Source organism: Peromyscus californicus, unplaced genomic scaffold, assembly GCF_007827085.1.
Source record: "Peromyscus californicus insignis strain IS unplaced genomic scaffold, ASM782708v3 Scaffold_4__1_contigs__length_199733344, whole genome shotgun sequence".
Lineage (NCBI taxonomy): Eukaryota > Metazoa > Chordata > Mammalia > Rodentia > Cricetidae > Peromyscus > Peromyscus californicus.
In genome coordinates, this window is record NW_026294562.1 from 151,876,181 (window position 1) to 151,895,095 (window position 18,915).

The following is an 18,915-nucleotide window of genomic DNA, read 5'->3' on the forward strand; positions in this document are numbered from 1 at the left end:
CTAATAAAAAGAGGAAACCTTCCAAGGAGTAACTCACACTCAGGTCAACAAATTTAAAAAATGGTTCTGTGAGATACATTTTTTTACCTTAAACATATATTTATATAATCATATTACATGTGTTTTTGTTCTTATGTACAGAACTCATTGTCTAATCCTTTCTTACTCTCAAACTCTAATTTTGTGAAGAACACAAAATCTTTTTGCAAGCTTGAAAGACACAGTAATATCTACAACAGATACTCCTTTTACTGTTTCCACCCTCTCCAAAGTCAATCTTATATAATTTGTGGACATCCTTCCAGATGTTTTTGTCCAACACTAGGAACAAGTCATATAATATTACATTCAGATGTGCCTAAGTGCCACTTACTGCGATTTAGGTTGGGACACTGTGTGATGAACCCGTTCGGCATGAAGATGATCTTGCCGTCTTGGATGATCCCCTGACAAGGAAAAGGGAAGTAACAATGAATGACAGTTGCCAGTGGCCCTGTGAAGCCCACATCCATGCATGCCAGATGGTGTTTAGCAAGGCTAGTTCACTCCAAAGGCAAGTCAGCCTTGGCCAGGACCATTCCACTGCTCCAAATCACCCATGTCTAGAAATCGTTTGTACATTTATCTTCAGAAGGCCATGGTTAACTCCTTCTGGTCAATACCAGCAAGAACAACACCAAGGGTGCATTAGAAACTATCTGCATTCATAAACTATCAAGTTAAAAAGCCACTGTGGAATATAAACTCCTTTATGTCCTACTCAACCTGGAATATTGATTAATGATGATTTACAAGGCTTATTTTTTTAAATGGGAATAAATACATTAAAGATTTCTGATTTTTGCATATGTCTGTGTATAGTGTATGTGCATATGTGTGTGCTGTCTATATGAGTGTGGGCCTGAGTGTTAGGATATACATGCATGCACATGTGCCCACATGAATGTAGCAGTCAGGCATCTTCTTCAATTGGTATATATTGAGGCAGGTTCCTCACTTGAACCTAAAGCCCTCTAGATACTCTAGCTACCCAACTGGCTCTTGGCATCCCGTCTCTGCCTCTTATGTGCTAGGATGACAGGTAGGTGTCCATTCCCACTCAGCATTTACTAGGTGCTGGAGCTCCAAACTCCAGTCCACAGGTTTGCATGGCAAGTGCTTTACCCATGGAGCCATACTCCCAACCTTAATAAACACGTCTGTGGACTCATTTAGTTAAGGAAATAAAATGAGATATCAAAGAAAAACTAAGCAATAATTTTCACTCTTTAACTAATTGAACAACACTGAGTCTTCTGGAGTCTTAAAACTTGATCAACATCTCCGAGGAGAAAGAACTGCTTTAACACTACAGTTCAGTCTGGAAGAAAAGACCAAATTTAAGACAGTCATCGGGGACTGATCTCTCAACGAAAACATTGGCTTGGCTTTGGGATTTTTCAAGTTAAATTTAAGATTCTGTTTTTAGAGGGATTTTTTTCCCTTAGATCTATTGGAAGAGATAGAAGAGAACAGATGGTAGATGCGGACACTGGTTCAGAATATTGAGCTTCATCTATAAATAAAATATAGGCTTAAGATAGTGTGCAAGTCTTTGGAGAGACTAACATTTAACATTTATGTGCATGCCTTCTAAACAAGCAGTCAGCATGTGTTGCTCTCTTATTATTTCTGATATAAAATTTAATTGGAAATATTAATAGAAATAACAGGATCAAAGCAGATCAACAGCACAACTCTGCACTTTTTTGAACCTCATTGTCTTTGGACAGGAAGCAGTGCTTATGATCACAAGGGGAACTGGCTTCACCATGGGAGAGGAACCTGCCACTTTTCCTCACTATTAATTTATAAACTCATGCAGTGATTAATGCAACCTGAATCAGCTTTTCTCAGATACAAAAAATGTTCCATCTTTCAGAGCCAAACAATTACTTCAAAAGGCAGGGCAACTTTCAAACATATTGGCACTTGAAAAGAAAAAATTCGTCAGGCAGTGGTGGTGCACACTTTTAATCCCAGCACTCAGGAGGCAGAGGCAGGCAGATCTTTGTGAGTTGGAGCCCAGCCTAGGCTAAAGACTGAGTTCCAGGACACTCAGAGCTGTTACACAGAGACACCCTGTCTTGAAAAACATAGATAGATAGATAGATAGATAGATAGATAGATAGATAGATAGATAGATAGATAGATGGATGGATGGATGGATGGATGGATGGATGGATGGATGGATGGGTGGGTGGGTGGGTGGGTGGGTGGGTGGGTGGGTGGGTAGATGGGTGGATGGATGGGTGGGTGGGTGGATGGATGGATGGGTGGATGGATAGGTGGATGATAGATAGATATAGATATAGATATAGATATAGATATAGATATAGATATAGATATAGATATAGATATAGATATAGATATAGATAGACAGACAGACAGATAGACAGATAGAATCTACGCTTAGAAGTCGGGTGAAGCCAAGTTCTAAACCTTGACTCTAGCTTACTGTGTGGACTACACAAGAAGAGAGCCACCTTCTATGAGCATCAGTCACCTGGACGGGAGGTGCTGCATCCAAAAGCTAACAATCCTTCTAACACAAGATTTGGGTCAATTGAACAGGCATCTGAATCTGCACTGTCACCTGTGAGACTCTTATTTTTTTAACTGCTTTTCCATTTATGTATGTATATAGTGTGTGTAGAAATATACACTTATATAGACAAAACTATTGATTTCCATTAAAGAACAAACCACCACAGAAAATTAAATGCCATGCTAGAAAACATCTGTCTATAAGAAACCTAAGCAGGTCTGTGTAGGGAAGGAAGAAAAAGTCTCAGTGGAGGATGGGACAACAAAGGAAAATGGGAAAGAAAGAGAAAGCAAAGTGTTGAGCATTCTGTCATGCACAGAAACTCTGTGTGTGTGAGTGAGAGATGTAATAGCAGAAGAGGGTTACCTCTGTGGTGAAGAAGGAAAATTGTGGGAGAAGACAGAGCAGTAGGGAGACAATAGGGAGAGATGGGGTAAACATGAACAAAACAGGATACTTATGTAAAAATTCACAAAGAGCCCATCATTGTGTACATTTACTAAAATCTATAAAATATTTCATATGTAGAAAGTACAATATATTTTAAATTACAAAGCAAAAATATAATATTAAATGTATTTCTTCTTTAAAAAGAAAATACCTATGTAATCAAGTAGATTTTAGATAGATTTAGAATAACCAGCCATCCTGGTTTGCCCAATATGTAGAGGTTTTCTATAACAATCTTATTGCTAAAACTGAGAAACTCCCAGGCAAATCAAAACAGAGTACTGGTCAATCTTGGTGATACAGAGGTGTACAGAAGACACACATGTGTCAGGAGAGGACCAGGCCACCCATTCCTGTCAGAAGAGGTGGAATAACCAACCCATGGGAAGAGTTCTCAGAAATGTATGTGCTTTCTATAAATTATCTCTTCCCCACAAAAGTGGAAAATCACCTTGAAAAGATGAGACATCTATTGGCCTAATAGCAATCTAGGGCATGATAGCCTTCTGTAGCCTTCTTTGAAGAGACCTGACTCATTTCAGATTAAAAAATAAGTTACAAATCACTTCCTACTACCCTTCCTTGCTTCTCTTTTTCCTCCTTTGATCTCTGGTGTGTGTGTGTGTGTGTGTGTGTGTGTGTGTGTGTGTGTGTGTGTGTGTGTAGTGTATTGTGTGGTGTATGTATATGTGTGTGTGGTGTGTACATGAGTGCTTGTGTGCAATGTGTGTGTGTATATGTGTGTGTGTGGTGTGTGGTGTTTGTGTGTAGGTGTGTGTGGTGTGTATGGTGTGTGTGGTGTATGTGTGAGGGTGTAGGGGGTGTGTGTGTATGTGGTGTGTGGTGTGTGTGTGTGTGGTGTGTGTGTTTGTGGGGTGTGTGTGTGTGTATGTGTGTTGTGTTGTATGTGTGTCACAGATCATTAGGTGAAGGTCAATGATGTTGGCTTGAAAAAGAACTGAAAGAAGAGCTGACAGCTTCCCAATGCTCATTAACACAAAAACCCAAAGCACTCAGTATTTTTTCTGAGAAAAAGTCATAGGGGTCAGCCCACACGTGGGCATGAAAACTTGTTCTTGCCACATGAATCAAGATGTTAACTTGATGCAGAATGGATACAAATCGATGCTGGGTTGAAAGAATGCTGGAGACAGGACAGCAATACCAACTGCAACTCACAAAAAGGTGGATGTAAACGTGCACAACCCATAGAAGAGTGGGTGTGATTGTGTGCATAACCCACAGAAGAGGGGTGTGATTGTGTGCATAACCCACAGAAGAGGGGTGTGATTGTGTGCATAACCCACACAAGAGGGGTGTGACTGTATGCATAACCCACACAAGAGTGGATATGATTGTGTGTATAACCCATAGAAGAGGGATGTGATTATGTGCATAACCCACAGAAGAGTGGGTATAATTGTGTGTATAACCCACAGAGTAGATGTAAATGTGCACGTGAACCATAGAAATGTGTGTGTGCGTGTATCTGACAGAAATATGGTATAAATGTGCATATGGCCCACAAAAGTGTAGGTATAAATGTGCAGGTGCCCTACCAAAGTGTTGCTATAAACATGCATGTAACACACCACAGAAGTGTGTGTGTAAGTGTAATTGTGCCCACAGAAGTGTGAGTATACTATGTGTGTAACTGACAGAAATCTTGGTGTAAATGTACATACTTGGGACCCAAGGAATGCTGGCATCCCACATCCTCCCCAAAATAAGGACCAGGGGTTCTTGCATTGACTCACCATGTTGATCATGCAGTGACTAGACATTGGTGACATGGGACTGTACTATCTTACTTTGCTTTTTGGTACTGTGATAAACATTCTGAAGGAGGAAAGGGTTTATTTGTCTTAAATGTCCATCATCAAGGGAAGCCAAAGCAGGAATGAGGAGGCAAGAACTGAAGCAGAGACCATGGAGGAAAGCTGCTGCCTGGCCTGCTTCCCCATCTTGCTCAGACTGCTTTCTCATATAACCCAGGTCCACCTGCATAGTGGTGGTACAGTCCCCATGGACTGGGCCCTCTGACATTAATTAGTAAGCAAATTTGAAAAGTCTCACATACATGCCCAACAGCACAATCTGATCGAGGTAATTCCTCAATTGAGATTGCACTTTCCCAGGTGACTCTAGTTTGTGTCAAGGTGAAGAAAACTAACCAGCACAACTGACTTCTTTTTAACTTTACACACAAACATACCACCATGACACCACAACCTTTGCTTTCTTGTGTGTCCCCAGCAAAAAACACAGTCCAACTTCAAGAATTCCACAAGTCTTTAAAAATTTCATCAGTTTAAAAGTTCAATGACTTTTAAAGACCAAAGTCTCTTAGCTGTAGATTTTGGTAAAATAAAATGTAAGTTGAATACTTTCTTCCAAAACTGAAAAACAGGGACATAAAAACAAGCATTCTTAAGCAAAACCAAGTCCAGCATTGTAGCTCCAAATCCTCTATCTCAATGTCTGACATCTGAAACACACAATTTTCTAGCCTCCAAAGGGCCTTGATGGCTCAGATTCTCCAGTTCTGCCATCCACAGCATACACAGCTTGTCTTCTAGGCTGATTCCACACCACACCTATGCTGTCCTTGGTGATTGTCCCATGGTCTTGTCATTAGCAATATGCTAGGGTCTCCACTGTAAGTGAAGCTGTGTCTTCACTGAAGCCTTTCTTGTCCTTTCATAGTGACAAGCCTCAGTTTCTCTCCATGATTCACTCAATCTTTGTATCTCCACTGCAAATGAGTTGCACCTTTCCAGATGGCCTCTCTTCATAAACATTCCAGTGCTGCCTCAGAGTACCAAGCTTCAGCAGCTTTCCATGACCCTTCAATCCGACAGCTTTCCTGCCACCAAAATCACCAAGTTCAGCTACCAGCTTGTGATACAGTCTTGGCCCCCTTTTGACTACACCTCCTGTGTTCTGACCTTGAGGAAAAACTCCAGAATTCTCAGAAGATTCCTACTCACCTCTTGAAAATCACAGCTGATATTTCAGCCCCAGTTAACCAGCATCTTTTGTCCCAACAAAGCAAAGGTTTCATATCCACAGGTTCTGTTTTTTCCTTTCAAAATTTATTATGGTTACAGTTTTTCAAAATTTATTGTGGTTACAGTTTATAAACATTCATTTTAGATATAGTTTACTTAGAAAATAATTTCCCCCTTTGTTAATCCCAAAGATGTGAAGAGAAAAATCACCAACCTAAATCATCATGGCCAATTAATTAAAGCAAGCTTTTTTTTTTAATTTCTGTACATGAGCTGCCTCCCTGCTAAGATGAGGTTCAATAGGTCAGCCGTGGATGTGAAGAAGATAAGGTTTTTAAAGCTCAGAGGTAGGAGGTTTCCAAATGTGGGGTTTGGCATGCAAAATAGGCAGGGTTATAGGAGCAGAACATAACCATAATAAGTTAGTCATAATGACCTCCTGAAACAAAGACATGTTGAGAGGTGGTCATAACAAGGTAGTCATAACAACAGGTAGTCACAACAAGGTAGTCATAACAACCTTTTGAAACAAAGGAAGGGTTGTAAAATAGTTAGATAACTTCTTGAAGCAAAGACATGGTTGCCGTTTCCTAGAAAAGGCAGTACAGAACCATTTGTAGTTAAGGCTGCAGGTAAGGTGTAGCCCAATCCTTGAGAAACAGAAGTTTAAACATAAACAGGAATAAACCTAGTTTGTCTTTACCATAAGATGACTTTCAAGCTTAAGATGGAGTCAGGCTGGTTCACCACCTTCCCTTTCTTCCATCCAAACTCTCCTATGCCCCCTTCTTATCTCTTTCTCAAATTGATGACCTCTTTTCCTTAAGTCAAACTTAACACAAAAACAGCCCTGATAGAGTCTGTGAGGGTCTCTCAAATGTCCCTCTGCAATTTCACAAGCCAGACCTCCATTGTCTGCATTTATGTCAGCATTCTTATCTATCAGGCTTCCACAGAATAGCCTATTAAGCTTGATAGATTTGCTATCAAGATTTGCTCTATAGATTTCCTAGCCCAAAGCATCAAAAGCCTTTCACAATCCTTTCCCAAACCAACACGATCAGGTCCACCACAGCAATAGCCTGCTCTATGGTAACAATTTCAGTCCTACTTTGCTTTCTGTTGCAGCGATAAAACAGAGACCACAAACACCTTGGGAAGAAAATGGGTTTTCATTTGATTTACATGTTACAATGAAGTGAAGCCAAAGCAGGAACCCTAGGCAGGAACTAAAATAAAGACCATGGAGAAATGCTGTTTCCCTGGCTTGCTCAGCTGCTTTTCTTATACAGTCCAGGCCCACCTGCCTAGGCATGGCACCACCCACAGTGGGCTGGACCCTCTCTGACATCAGTTCTTGATTAAGAAAATGCCCCCACAGACATGCCCACGGGCCAGTCAGATGGAGGCAATTCCTCAACTGAAGTTTCCTCTTCCCAGGTGACTCTATTGTGTCTAGCTGAACAATAACAGGATAAATGACACAATGGGAGGATGAACATTTGTCATGCTAAAAATAATTTAATTAAATTTAAGATTTTTAAACCACTACTTTTATAAATATAAAGGTAGGCTACAAAATATCTCCCTCAACCTTTTTCCTCCACACAAAAATTCACCTGTGAGGATTTCCATGGACAAAAAGGAGCCTTCCAGTACTGCAACTTCTCTCAAAAAAAGAAGTCATGAAAGGTAAAAGACTGAGTGAGTTTCCTTATCCCTCCTCATTTATCTCGAAATGCATCCATACTCATCTGAAGTACTTGGACTATATCTAACACAGCACGATGGGCCCATGTTCTTTTCAGCAGCATTCTGGGCCTGTGTTAGCTGGCCTCAGTTGGCCTCATTACCTATGTTTTATTTCATATCATTTATCCTGTCAGACTTTCTCAAATTTCAAGCTCCATGATTCTGAAATACCTTTAGTATCCATTAAACACGTTTGGTCCTGGACCAACCCTGCTAGACTCCTGTTTGTTTGGGTTGGAAAGGAGCCAGTAATCTGCATTTCAGTGGGCTCGGAAAGGACCCAGGACTCTGCATTTTCAAAAGCTGCTCCAGACCAATCTAGAATAGCTTGGTCTGCTGTCAATTATTTTCTTTCAGAGCAAGAAGGTTTATTTGCTAAAAGTTCAGTGTTGGGAGAGTAGCGTCTAACACCTCCCACATGTGCAGTTCACTGTCTTGGTACTGAATGGAAGCTGGTTGGGCTGCTGGATACACAAACTGAGGATCAAGAGCATACATCCCAGTATTCTCTGTTCTTCCTATGTCTTAGAGTTTGCATTGTCTACATAGTAAATATTCTAAGAGCACCAAATTCCTGAAGCCTGTTGCACAATATTGGAACATATTTTTCGGAGTTTTGATCACACAGAGCATTCTTTTTTAACCTAAGGACACATATCAGAAGTCTCAAGACTATGAGGAATGGACAACTAAGAACATTTTGGAAAAGCTTCTGCAGTGGTTTTGTTACTCAAAATGAGAACTGAGCTGGGGCCAAATAACCTACTCCCTTGACCTGTAAGTAACTTAAGGCTTTGATACTTTTAATAGCTTTCCTGCTGTGCACCTACATCCTAAACCAAACAGTACAGGTCTTCTGACCCCAAGCAGGCACTAGGGTGCCACACGATGCCAAAGCTTAAAACGCATAACTGTGGTAGTTTGAATGTAATTGACCCTCATAAGCTTGTAGAGAGTGGCATTATTAGGAGGTGTGGTTTTGTTGGAGAAAGTGTGGCCTTGTTGGAGAAAGCATCTCACTGTGGGGTGGACTTTGAGGTCTCCATTGATCAAGCTTCACTCATTGTGACACTCAGACTACTTCCTGTTGCCTGCAGGTCAAGATATACAAGAACTCTCAGCTCCTTCTCCAGCACCATGTCTGCCAGCTTGCTGCCATGTCCCACCACGATGATAATGGACTAAACCTCTGAAAACGTAAGCCACCCCAATTAAATGTTTCCCTTTATAAGAGTTGCTGTAGTCGTGTCATCTCTTCACAGCAATAGAAACCCTAATTAAAGCGATAATCTGCAGGAGTCCCACAGCTGCAAAACACTGAAGTAAAGAGCTCTTCTTACTGAAATGACTGCAGCTTGTCTTCATTGCCCAGTGTCTACCAAGTCATTTACATTTGATGCCAGCCATTTGCTGGAGCAGTTTTAAACACTGAAGAGAAGAGCTGCTTCTAGGTAGCCTGATGTCATCCACACACCACCCTCACATTTATTTTACTAACTTGCTCTTTGTCCATGGAGCTACGTCTCAGGAGGGTGTGAAACCCCAGGGAACACCTCAAATGAAGAACCCACAAGTTTGCTGTTGGTCAGGATGGAAGGCAGAGAAGGAACCCATTCTCCTCCTTTCCTCTAATCCACCTGTTGCCAGCTCTAGCTCCTGCAGACGGCTTGCCATGCAATTGAAAAATAAATTCCCACTAATAGGTGCTACATTTGGGGTTTTTAATGTTTGTGAAACTAACTCCTATTATTTCCAACATTTTTTGTTGTTCGGTAAGAAAAATAGAAAGATATAATAAAAAAAATCAGAAACTGATGCCATTAAGACCCTCTTACATATAAGATAACTGAGATTAGCAAACCCTCCTAGACACTCAGCACTCTCTCACACAAATGAAAGATGCTTTAAGGCCAAACAAATGCTAATTCTTTTTTAACGCTCTTATTTCCCTGCAGATCTCTGTTTACATTGAAGAAACTGGTTCTGGGGTTTTTTTGTATGCTAAAAACACTGAAACAAATTGCTTTGAAAGGGAGAGGCAAAGCAGTGGGAGCGTTTCCTGCCAGGCATGTAAATATATGGATGAAGATGTGTTCCATTTATAAGCTGGCAGACACCCAAGCTCTGACAACAGGATCACGGGAAGGAAGGGCTGGTGAGGAGCATTTTCAAGATGCAACCCATCGCCTAGCTCTGCCCCGAAGACAGTGAATAAAATATCCCAGCTTGCATAAAAGCCAAGAAAGACACTTGTCGACTTTCATTATGATCCATAAAAACTGTCAGCTCATTAGCATATCATTAGCTGCCCTGCTGTTTCCAAAGTCTTAACGCAGAGAAATATTAATCTGTAAACGTATACACTTTCCAGTGCTGCGATTCCAGCTTTCTGCATGAAAGGGAAAATAGGAATTAAGAACGGGAGGAACCCAATACAGCTTCTTTTGCTTTGTGCCCATAAACATATGTTTACCATCTGCGGGATTATGGGAAGCAGCTGAGGTGAGAAACAACAGCTGCTGCATTAAGGGAAAGTTGTAATCAATTTTACTTTGCAGCGACAGCTCGGCTGTTAAAGGGGAGAGAGATGACCAGGTAAGAGAAAGCATTCGGGGTTGGGGATGTCCTTGGTAGAGTGTTTGCCTAGCATGCATGAAGCCCTGGGTGGAATCCCCAGCACCACGTTAACAAAGGATAATTCCAGAATTTAGGATTACAGGTGGGAGGGTCACAGGTTCAGTGGTTCAGTGTCACCCAGCTTGGATTACATGAGACCCTTGATGGGGTTAAACAAAATAAAAGGGGAAAGGAAAGACTTTCAGGAGACAGAGAGACAGAGACAGATATATAGATATATATAGATATATCTATATATATACACCATATCTATATATGTGAGAGAGAGAGAGAGAGAGAGAGAGAGAGAGAGAGAGAGAGAGAGAGAGAGAGAGAGAGAAACCAACCTTGACCTGCATGAAATGCTTTAGTTGGGAATCCTCCTGGAGACCTGTTTAGAAGCTATCAGAACATCGAGTCCCTCGTCTCTTTACCCTTACTCCCTTTAGATCTTTTGAGACAAGGTAGCCCAGGCTGGCTTCAGGTTCCCTATAGCCAACTGAGCATGACCTTGAAATTCTGATCCTCCTGCATCTACCCCTTAAGCACTGGAATTACAAGTGTGTGCCACCAATCCAAGTCTATGCAGTACTAAAGATTGAGTCCAGGGCCCTGTGTATATGAGGCAAGCACCCTACCTATTAAGCTATATCCTCAGTCCCTACAATCAACCCCTGAAGCATCGCAAACTCACTGCAGTTCCTCTAGGTTTATTTATTTTTCAAATTTTTTATCTATCTATCTATCTATCTATCTATCTATCTATCTATCTATCTATCTATTTATTTATGGTTTTTTGAGACAGGGTTTCTCTGTGTAGTTTTGGTGCCTGTCCTAGATCTTGCTCTGTAGACCAAGCTGGCCTTGAACTCAGAGATCCACCTGGTTCTGCCTCCTGAGTGCTGGGATTAAAGGAGTGCACCACCGCCATCCAGTGGTTTATTCATTTTTAATACTCTGAAATAAGAGCACAAACAGTTAAAATGCATGACAGGGAAAATGAGTGGGTAGTCAACCATCCCAGAAATGAAAATCTGTGACAATCATGTCCCTCTCCACTGGATAGCTAGTTCCTGAGAAAGATGCTGTTCTGAGGTACAGAAATTCCCAGATTGTGTGTATGTTTCACAGGGGACTCCAGTGGTAGAGAGGCTTATGTACCCCTCACCAAGGCCATGCCTCATTCTGTGCTCCTCAATCTGCATGGCTGTTATCAGCTGTCTGTGACAATCCACCAGGGCTTGACATGTGAGATGCTCTTGCTTTACTTTGCCTAGGAAGCCACACATTAATATTTAAAAATAGAGAATAATGTTATTTTAGCCCGAAACACATCATATGCATTTAACTGCAGAGCGATAAAGCAGGTGTGTGCCTTGGCCCAGGAGGCAGAATCCCAAGGATGAATGTGCAAAGCCCTAAGATGTGCTGACTCTCAAGATGTGACTGCCTCCTCTTCAGGCAGAGTTTTGCAGCACTGAATTAATCAGGAGGTAATTTCTGTAATGAGACGCTGACATACTCCCTGTACCCAAGTCATCATATCTCACCAATAGCCAGGAGCATTGTCTGGTGCCCAGAATTCTGAGGAGATGATATTTGAGATCCCTGTGAGCATCCCCTGAATAACTATTCATACTACTGCTGGAAGGCAAGGAGAACTATCCTGCTGCCCAAGGAAATAGGCTATGTGGAACAGGCAGCCCCTTCTATCTCTTTTCCCAAGAATCAACTGTTCTCTCTAGCCCTGGAAATCCAGAATAAATAATAGGTTTGGTCACATCCATGACACATGAGATGTTTCTCTATCAAGAATGAAGCATGTGTGTGCTCCCCCACCCCTATGAAGCTTTTAATAAATACCTGTTGGATGAATGATCAGACTGTGAGGGGGAAAAACCTAGGCTTAAGTATCATTTCCATCACTTATGGGTTGTGTGGGGTTGGCAGATCGCTTAATCTCTCAGAGTCCCATTGACTTAGCTGTACAATGGAGATAATAATCACTAGCTCATTAGGATCCTCTGAATGTGAGGTATAATTAGCTTAGGTAATGATGAAGAGCAGAAGTCTGAAGCCTCAAAAGCACTAAGTTATTAGCTCTCTTGTCCACATCCCCCCACCTACATCTGCAGCTAAACAACTGTCCAGGCTCAGAACTTTTCCCATCCTCCGGGTTGTTCTCTCTGTGTTCTGTATCCTCTCCACATCATCTCTGTGTCTTCCTGTGTACTCTCCACGACTTGCCTGTATCCTCTCCATGTCTTCTCTGTGTTCTCTACATGTCTTCTTCATGTCCTCTCTGTGCACATAAGCACGGATGCCCAAGACCCCTCGTGCCTAGAAAGTCATACATTCCAAGACGACAACAGATGGGGACAATTGTTCTCTCAGTCGTATACTCGTAACTAAAGTAGAGGTTCCTCTAAATACAAAAGTGTGTGTATCACTTCTATGGTGTGGAGAGAAGCACAGCATAAAGTACACAAGAGAGACAAGATGGACTGTGTGTAGTGCAGCCTCTTACATGCCAAGTAGCTTTAACGCATATACATATTCAATCTGAATTACCTCTGTGACAAACTTATTTATCACTTTACAAGTAAAATGTCTACAATGGCTAATCTATGTCAGCCTGGACTGCATCTGGAATCAATGAAAACCCAAGATGTTGAGCACTCCTATGAGAGATTTCCTTAATCAGAATATCTGAAGCACAGTAACCCATCCTAATTTTGAATGGCACCTTCTGGTGGCAACCCAGATGCAAGGGCATGGAAAAAAGAAATTTCCCTTTTAGCCTGCTTGCTTTCACTGTCACTGGCAAACCCATCTATTCTGTTGCTGCAGCATTCTATCACCATTATTGGAACCAACTTCTTCAGGATTACCACATAGACTGAAGACCAACAGTTCCCCAGGAATCCTCCAGGCCTTCAGTGGCAGATTGGGACTGTGGAGACACCCAGCCTTCAGAAATGAGAAGCTACTAGATTCTTGGAATCTCCAGTGTGAATCAGACATTGTTAAACTGCCCAGACTACATGCTGTGAGCCAATTTAATAACTCCTCATTTATACATATTCATTCTATAAGTGTTGTACCTCTAGAGAACTCTAGATAATTCACTGTCTAATTCCTAATCTCTGCATTCACTCATTTTTAAGACTACGGGAAGTCCCTAACTTTTGATAGTTTAGCTTTTAATTTTTCAAATTTGCAACAGTATGAAAGCAATACATATTCAATAGAAACTGTATTTCAAATTTTGAGCTTTTGTCTTTTTATGGGCTCTGGGTATAAGGTAAAACAATGTCAAAATTGCCAGAATTAAAAGGGACTCCTATCAAACTCTGACTAAAATGGAGTCAGGACAAGGCATGGATGGAATGCATGCATACTTCCTGATAACAGAACTACCACAAAAGACTCACCCAAAAATGCATCCTCTCAACAACCATGAATGAATGGATACTATTATCCTCTCAACAAACATGAATGAATAGATACTATTAAAGCAATACTCCTCTGAGCAGTCTTTCACTGGAGTGGAACTAACCACACCCATATAATTGAGCCTTACAGTCAAACATAGTTGTTTCCAAACTATTTGTGTCACTTCTTCATTTTAATTTTTAAAATTCCATTTCTTCTCTCCTCATCATGGATATGAGCATGGCCAGCCATGACACTCATCTCCTGACTGAAGCCCCCTGTCATTTGTGAATGAACTCTTTACTGTGGAGGACTGGTCTCGGCCATTCATTCATGTTGACAGTCTTCCTCCCAGAGCCACAGCCACAACAGACCAGTGGCCACAAGATCAAGAGGAGAAAGATTCGGCAATGCAAAATGGGGATGGCTTTGATATGCTACTCATACTAAATGCAGTTTGTTTGTTTGTTTGTTTGTTTGTTTGTTTGTTTTTGTCATGGCCTCGTGTAGCCAAGGCTGGATTTGAACTTGCTGTGTAGCTGAGACTAGCCTTGAACTCCTGATCCTCTTGCCTCCACCTCCCAATTCTTAGGATTACAGGGATGTACCACCATGCCTCAGGAACTAAATGAATTTTTGACTTAATATATTTTCAACTTGTAATAGGTTACAATCATTTAGGGCTAGATACTATTTTAAATATTTTCTAAATAAAATAGAGACAGGTTCTGAGCCCGGAAAGCAAGAACAAAGAAGTAAACATACAAACAATAGCAAGGAACAATTACACATTTTTTAAGTTTTCTACTTTAAAAATTACCAAGTCTTCCAAGACAGGAACAACAAGCCCTAAATCAATCACGGAGCCCTACTAAGTGCAGCATCATGTAGTAGGACTACATGTGTCAGCTGTTTATGAAGCCAGCCTTCTCTATATGTTCAAACCAGTGAATATGATAAAATAGAGATGCTTCAGTAAAAAAGTATGAGAAAATGACTTCAGTGTAGGGGCTCCTCTTTCTGCACCCACATCCATGATGGGAATGTTGTTTTGTATGCTGTGAATGTGTATTGCCCTGATTTGGTTGATAAATAAAATGCTGATTGGCCAGTAGTCAGGCAGGAAGTATAGTATAAGCAGGATAAGGAGAAAGGAGAATTCTAGGAACAGGAAGCCTGAGTCAGGAGACGCTGCCAGCCACCATCATGAGAAGCAAGATATAAAGATACCGGTAAGCCATAAGCCATGGGGCAAGGTATAGATTTATAGAAATGGGTTAATTTAAGATGTAAGATCTAGCTAGCAAGAAGCCTGAGCCATTAGGCCATACAGTTTTAATTAATATAAGCCTCTGTGTGTTTATTTGGGTCTGAGCAACTGTGGGCCCGGGCAGGACTGGAGAAAACTCCAGCTACCCATCCAGACCGACAGTGTAGACCTCACCTAGAAGAGGGGCCTGCTTTGCAGCTTTGAACACAGGGCTGGCCTTATGGTTCATTTTGTTCAGTAGGACATGCTAGAAGTTGTTCTGTGCCAGTACTAAGGCCAGGCCTCAAGAACCATGTCTGTTCCCTCTCCTAAACCATCCCCAATCACCACAGAAACAAGTCCAAACTAGCCTGCTGGATAATGAGAGACATGTGGTTCAGACATTATCCCAGCCAACCATGTGACTGAAACTATCCAAGATAAATCAGACTTCATCTAGTTTCACCAGCCTGCTGGAGGTATATGAGTAAATAAATGTAGGAGGGAACAGCCAAGGCTGATCCTTACAAAATCTTCCAACTGACATGTGAACTTCATGACTGGAGCCCCAGAGTTTTGAAAGAGAGGGAAAGAAATGGAGAGGCAGAGGGACAGAGGAAGGGAGGGAGGGATAGAGAGAGAGAGAAAGGTGAAAACCGTTCTGAAGCCCTAGCATGTTCAGGGGGCTCAGACATTGCTGCAGCTGCAGTTATATTGTGGCCAGAAGAGGGACAGTGGCATGAGATCAGGTTGCAGAGGAAGGTAGGAACCAGATTTTACACTGGTGTGTCATGCAATGCAGTCACCTCAGGGGCTGAAGAAAAGGGTTGTCAGTTCAGAGCACTTGCAGGGCAATCATGAGGACCAGAGCTCAGATCCCAGCATCCATGTAACAAGCTAAGCATGGACCTGCACATGCCTATTGCCCTAGCACTAAGTGGAGTGGAGTCAGGAAGATCCACAGATTGCTGGCTGGTAGCCAAGCTGAAAGACACAGTCTTGGGTTCAGGAAGATACCTTGATTCCAAGTAATAAACCAGAGAGGAAAGAGATAGAAGATGACACTCAATATATTCATCTGGTCTCCACATATGTACAGAGGCACACACACACACACACACCTGTGCAAATATGTGTGCATGCACCTACATACATACATACACACTCACACAGGTGTGCATATAGAATTTTAAAAAGAATATAAATCCATAAGTCTCAAAAGCAGGTATAAGTTCAACAGCTCTGAGAGAGCAAGTCCAGTAATCAAACTCAGATATGTATCACTGTGTCTCCAAAGCTCTCTTACATGGCTGTCACTATGTCTGTCTAATGCACTGATCCCCAAATGATATCTCAGGATACCATAATCACTAATGTCCATCTCTTGGTAATGTGTCAGAAGTGAACAGTGTCAGGTTCTATTCCAGGACTACTGATTATGACTTTGGAAATGCAGCTGAGGTCATTTATTTGCCATTTTAGCTATTTTAAATGCACAATTCAAAAGCATCAAGTTCACTCACAATGTTCTATGACTTATCACTCCAAATAAATGTTTTATAACCATTCTCATTATCATCTGCCCCATCACCTGTAATCTCTGACCTCTCTGACCCAATAACTTTGTTTACTCATGAGACTGTATGCAAATGGTGTGGTAGTTAATGTCAACTGTCAATTTGATAAAATCAGGAATCATCTGGGAGATAGCTGGGTGCTGTGGGATTTCTTTCTGTATGTTGTGAATATGTGTGGCTTCCATTGGATAATAAATAGAGCTGCATTGGCCTATGGCAGGGCAGGATGGAGCCAGGCAGGAAAATCCAAAAGAGATAATGAGAGAAGAAAGGCAGAGTGGGGAGACGCCAACCCGCCATCTAAGGAACAACATGTAATGGGACACAGGTAAAGCCACAGAACACGTGGTGATACATAGATTAATAGAAATGGACTTAATTAAGTTATGAGCTAGCTAGTAAGAAGCCTGAACCACAGGCCATACAGTTTGTAATTAATATAAGCCTCTGAATGATTATTTTATAAACAGCAGGACTGCAGACGGGAGAGATTAGTCTGGACAAGGTGAGGGGGGCGTAGACCGAGAAACTTTCATAGTTTCTTCCATATAAACAGCTGGGCCTGCCTATAGAGAACTATATTAAATGCAATGGGAAGACCCACCCACTGTGGGTGGCACCATTCCCTGGGTGGGGCCCTGGATTATATGAAAAAGAGAAAATGAGCTGAGCACATACATGTAACACTATCTGCTTCCTGCTGTGGACTCTGTTACCAGCTGTTTCAAGTCCTCTACTGCCTTGACTGTCCCAAAATTATAGACTACACCCCTGAACTGTGAGCCACCATAAACCCTTTATCTCTTAGTTTGCTTTTGTTGGGGTGTTTAAATCACAGTAACGGAAAAAGAAACTAGGGCAAGTATAATCACACATTAGTTGTCTCTGTGCCCCGTGTATCTCATGTGAATTTTGAAGGCTCGTTTCAACTACATTGTAGCTAGAGTTTTTCAGTCCTGCCTGGCCCATGGTCAGGACAAATCTCTCTCACCCACCAGTCCCACAGCCGCTCAGACTCAACCAAGTAAACACACAGAGACTTATATTGCTTATAAACTGTATGACCATGGCAGGCTTCTTGTTATCTAGTTCTTATATCTTAAATTAACCCATTTCTATTAATCTATAAGTTGCCACATGGCTTGTGGCTTACCGGTATCTTTTACATGTTGCTTGTCATGGTGGCAGCTGGCAGCGACTCTCTGCCTCAGCCTTCCACTTCCCAGAATTCTCCTCTCTCCATGTCCTGCCTATACTGCCTGCCTGGCCACTGGCCAATCAGTGTTTTATTTATTAAGAAATCAGAGCAACACATTTAACATACAGAACATCCCACAGCACTACATACCTTTAATGGCTTGCTGTCTGCACACACCATGCTTTGATTATTCCTTCCTACATGAGTGGACATACTAGTTGTTTCCATATTTTGGAAACTGTGACTAACGCTACAAAGGACACTGGCATACAAAAGTGGGTCTCTGTTTTCAGTCCTTTGAGTATCAACCTAGGGGTCACATGATAATTATATGTTGTAATTTTGAGGAACAAACAAACATTTCCAGTATCTCTATAATCTTATATTCACACCCAGCAAGGTATAGGCTACAGGAACCCATGCCCTCGTTCCCACTTCGTTTTCCACTTTTAAAATGTCATAATTGTGTGATTATAGTACAGATGATTACACCATCTTGGTTTTTATTACCTTTTCCTGATTGATAATGCTGACCATCCTTTCATGGGCTCTCTGGTCATCTTTGGAGAAATATCTATTCAGATCACTTTAACATTTTTAAATATTTATTTACTCTTCAGTCATTTCATATAAGATTATATCCACCTTCAAACCACTCCTACCTCTCTATTAGCACAGTTTTAATTGGTTTATTTCACATGTCCTGGGTGTTAGATCCTTATAAGACATATAGTTAGAAAACATTTTCTCTTATTATATGGGATTTATTTTCATATGCTTAATGATACCCTTTGATGAAGTCTAACTGACCTGCTTTTTCCTTTGCTGCTCATGCTTTTTGGTGTCATAGCTAAGACTCTACTGCAAAATGAAAGATCACAGAATTTGCCCATTTCTATTCTTTCATGGTGTTAACTCATATTTAGATTGTTGGTCCATTTGAAATTAATTTTTTTATATGTTGTAAACAATAAACCTAGTTTCAGTCTTTCGTATGTAGAAATCCAGCAACATTTGTTGAAGAAACTATTATTTCCCCT

General features: G+C 41.3%; 1 protein-coding gene across 2 annotated transcripts in view; it reads right to left on the reverse strand.

Annotated features, from left to right (window-relative positions):
- The window catches only part of Nell1 (neural EGFL like 1), an 839,269-nt gene that overhangs the window by 615,048 nt on the left and 205,306 nt on the right, over nucleotides 1-18,915 (reverse strand). For both annotated transcript variants that reach the window (XM_052761990.1, XM_052761989.1), the window contains exon 6: nucleotides 374-446. In XM_052761990.1, coding sequence (XP_052617950.1) covers nucleotides 374-446 — 73 coding nt within the window. The remainder of the gene's footprint in view (nucleotides 1-373; nucleotides 447-18,915) is intronic.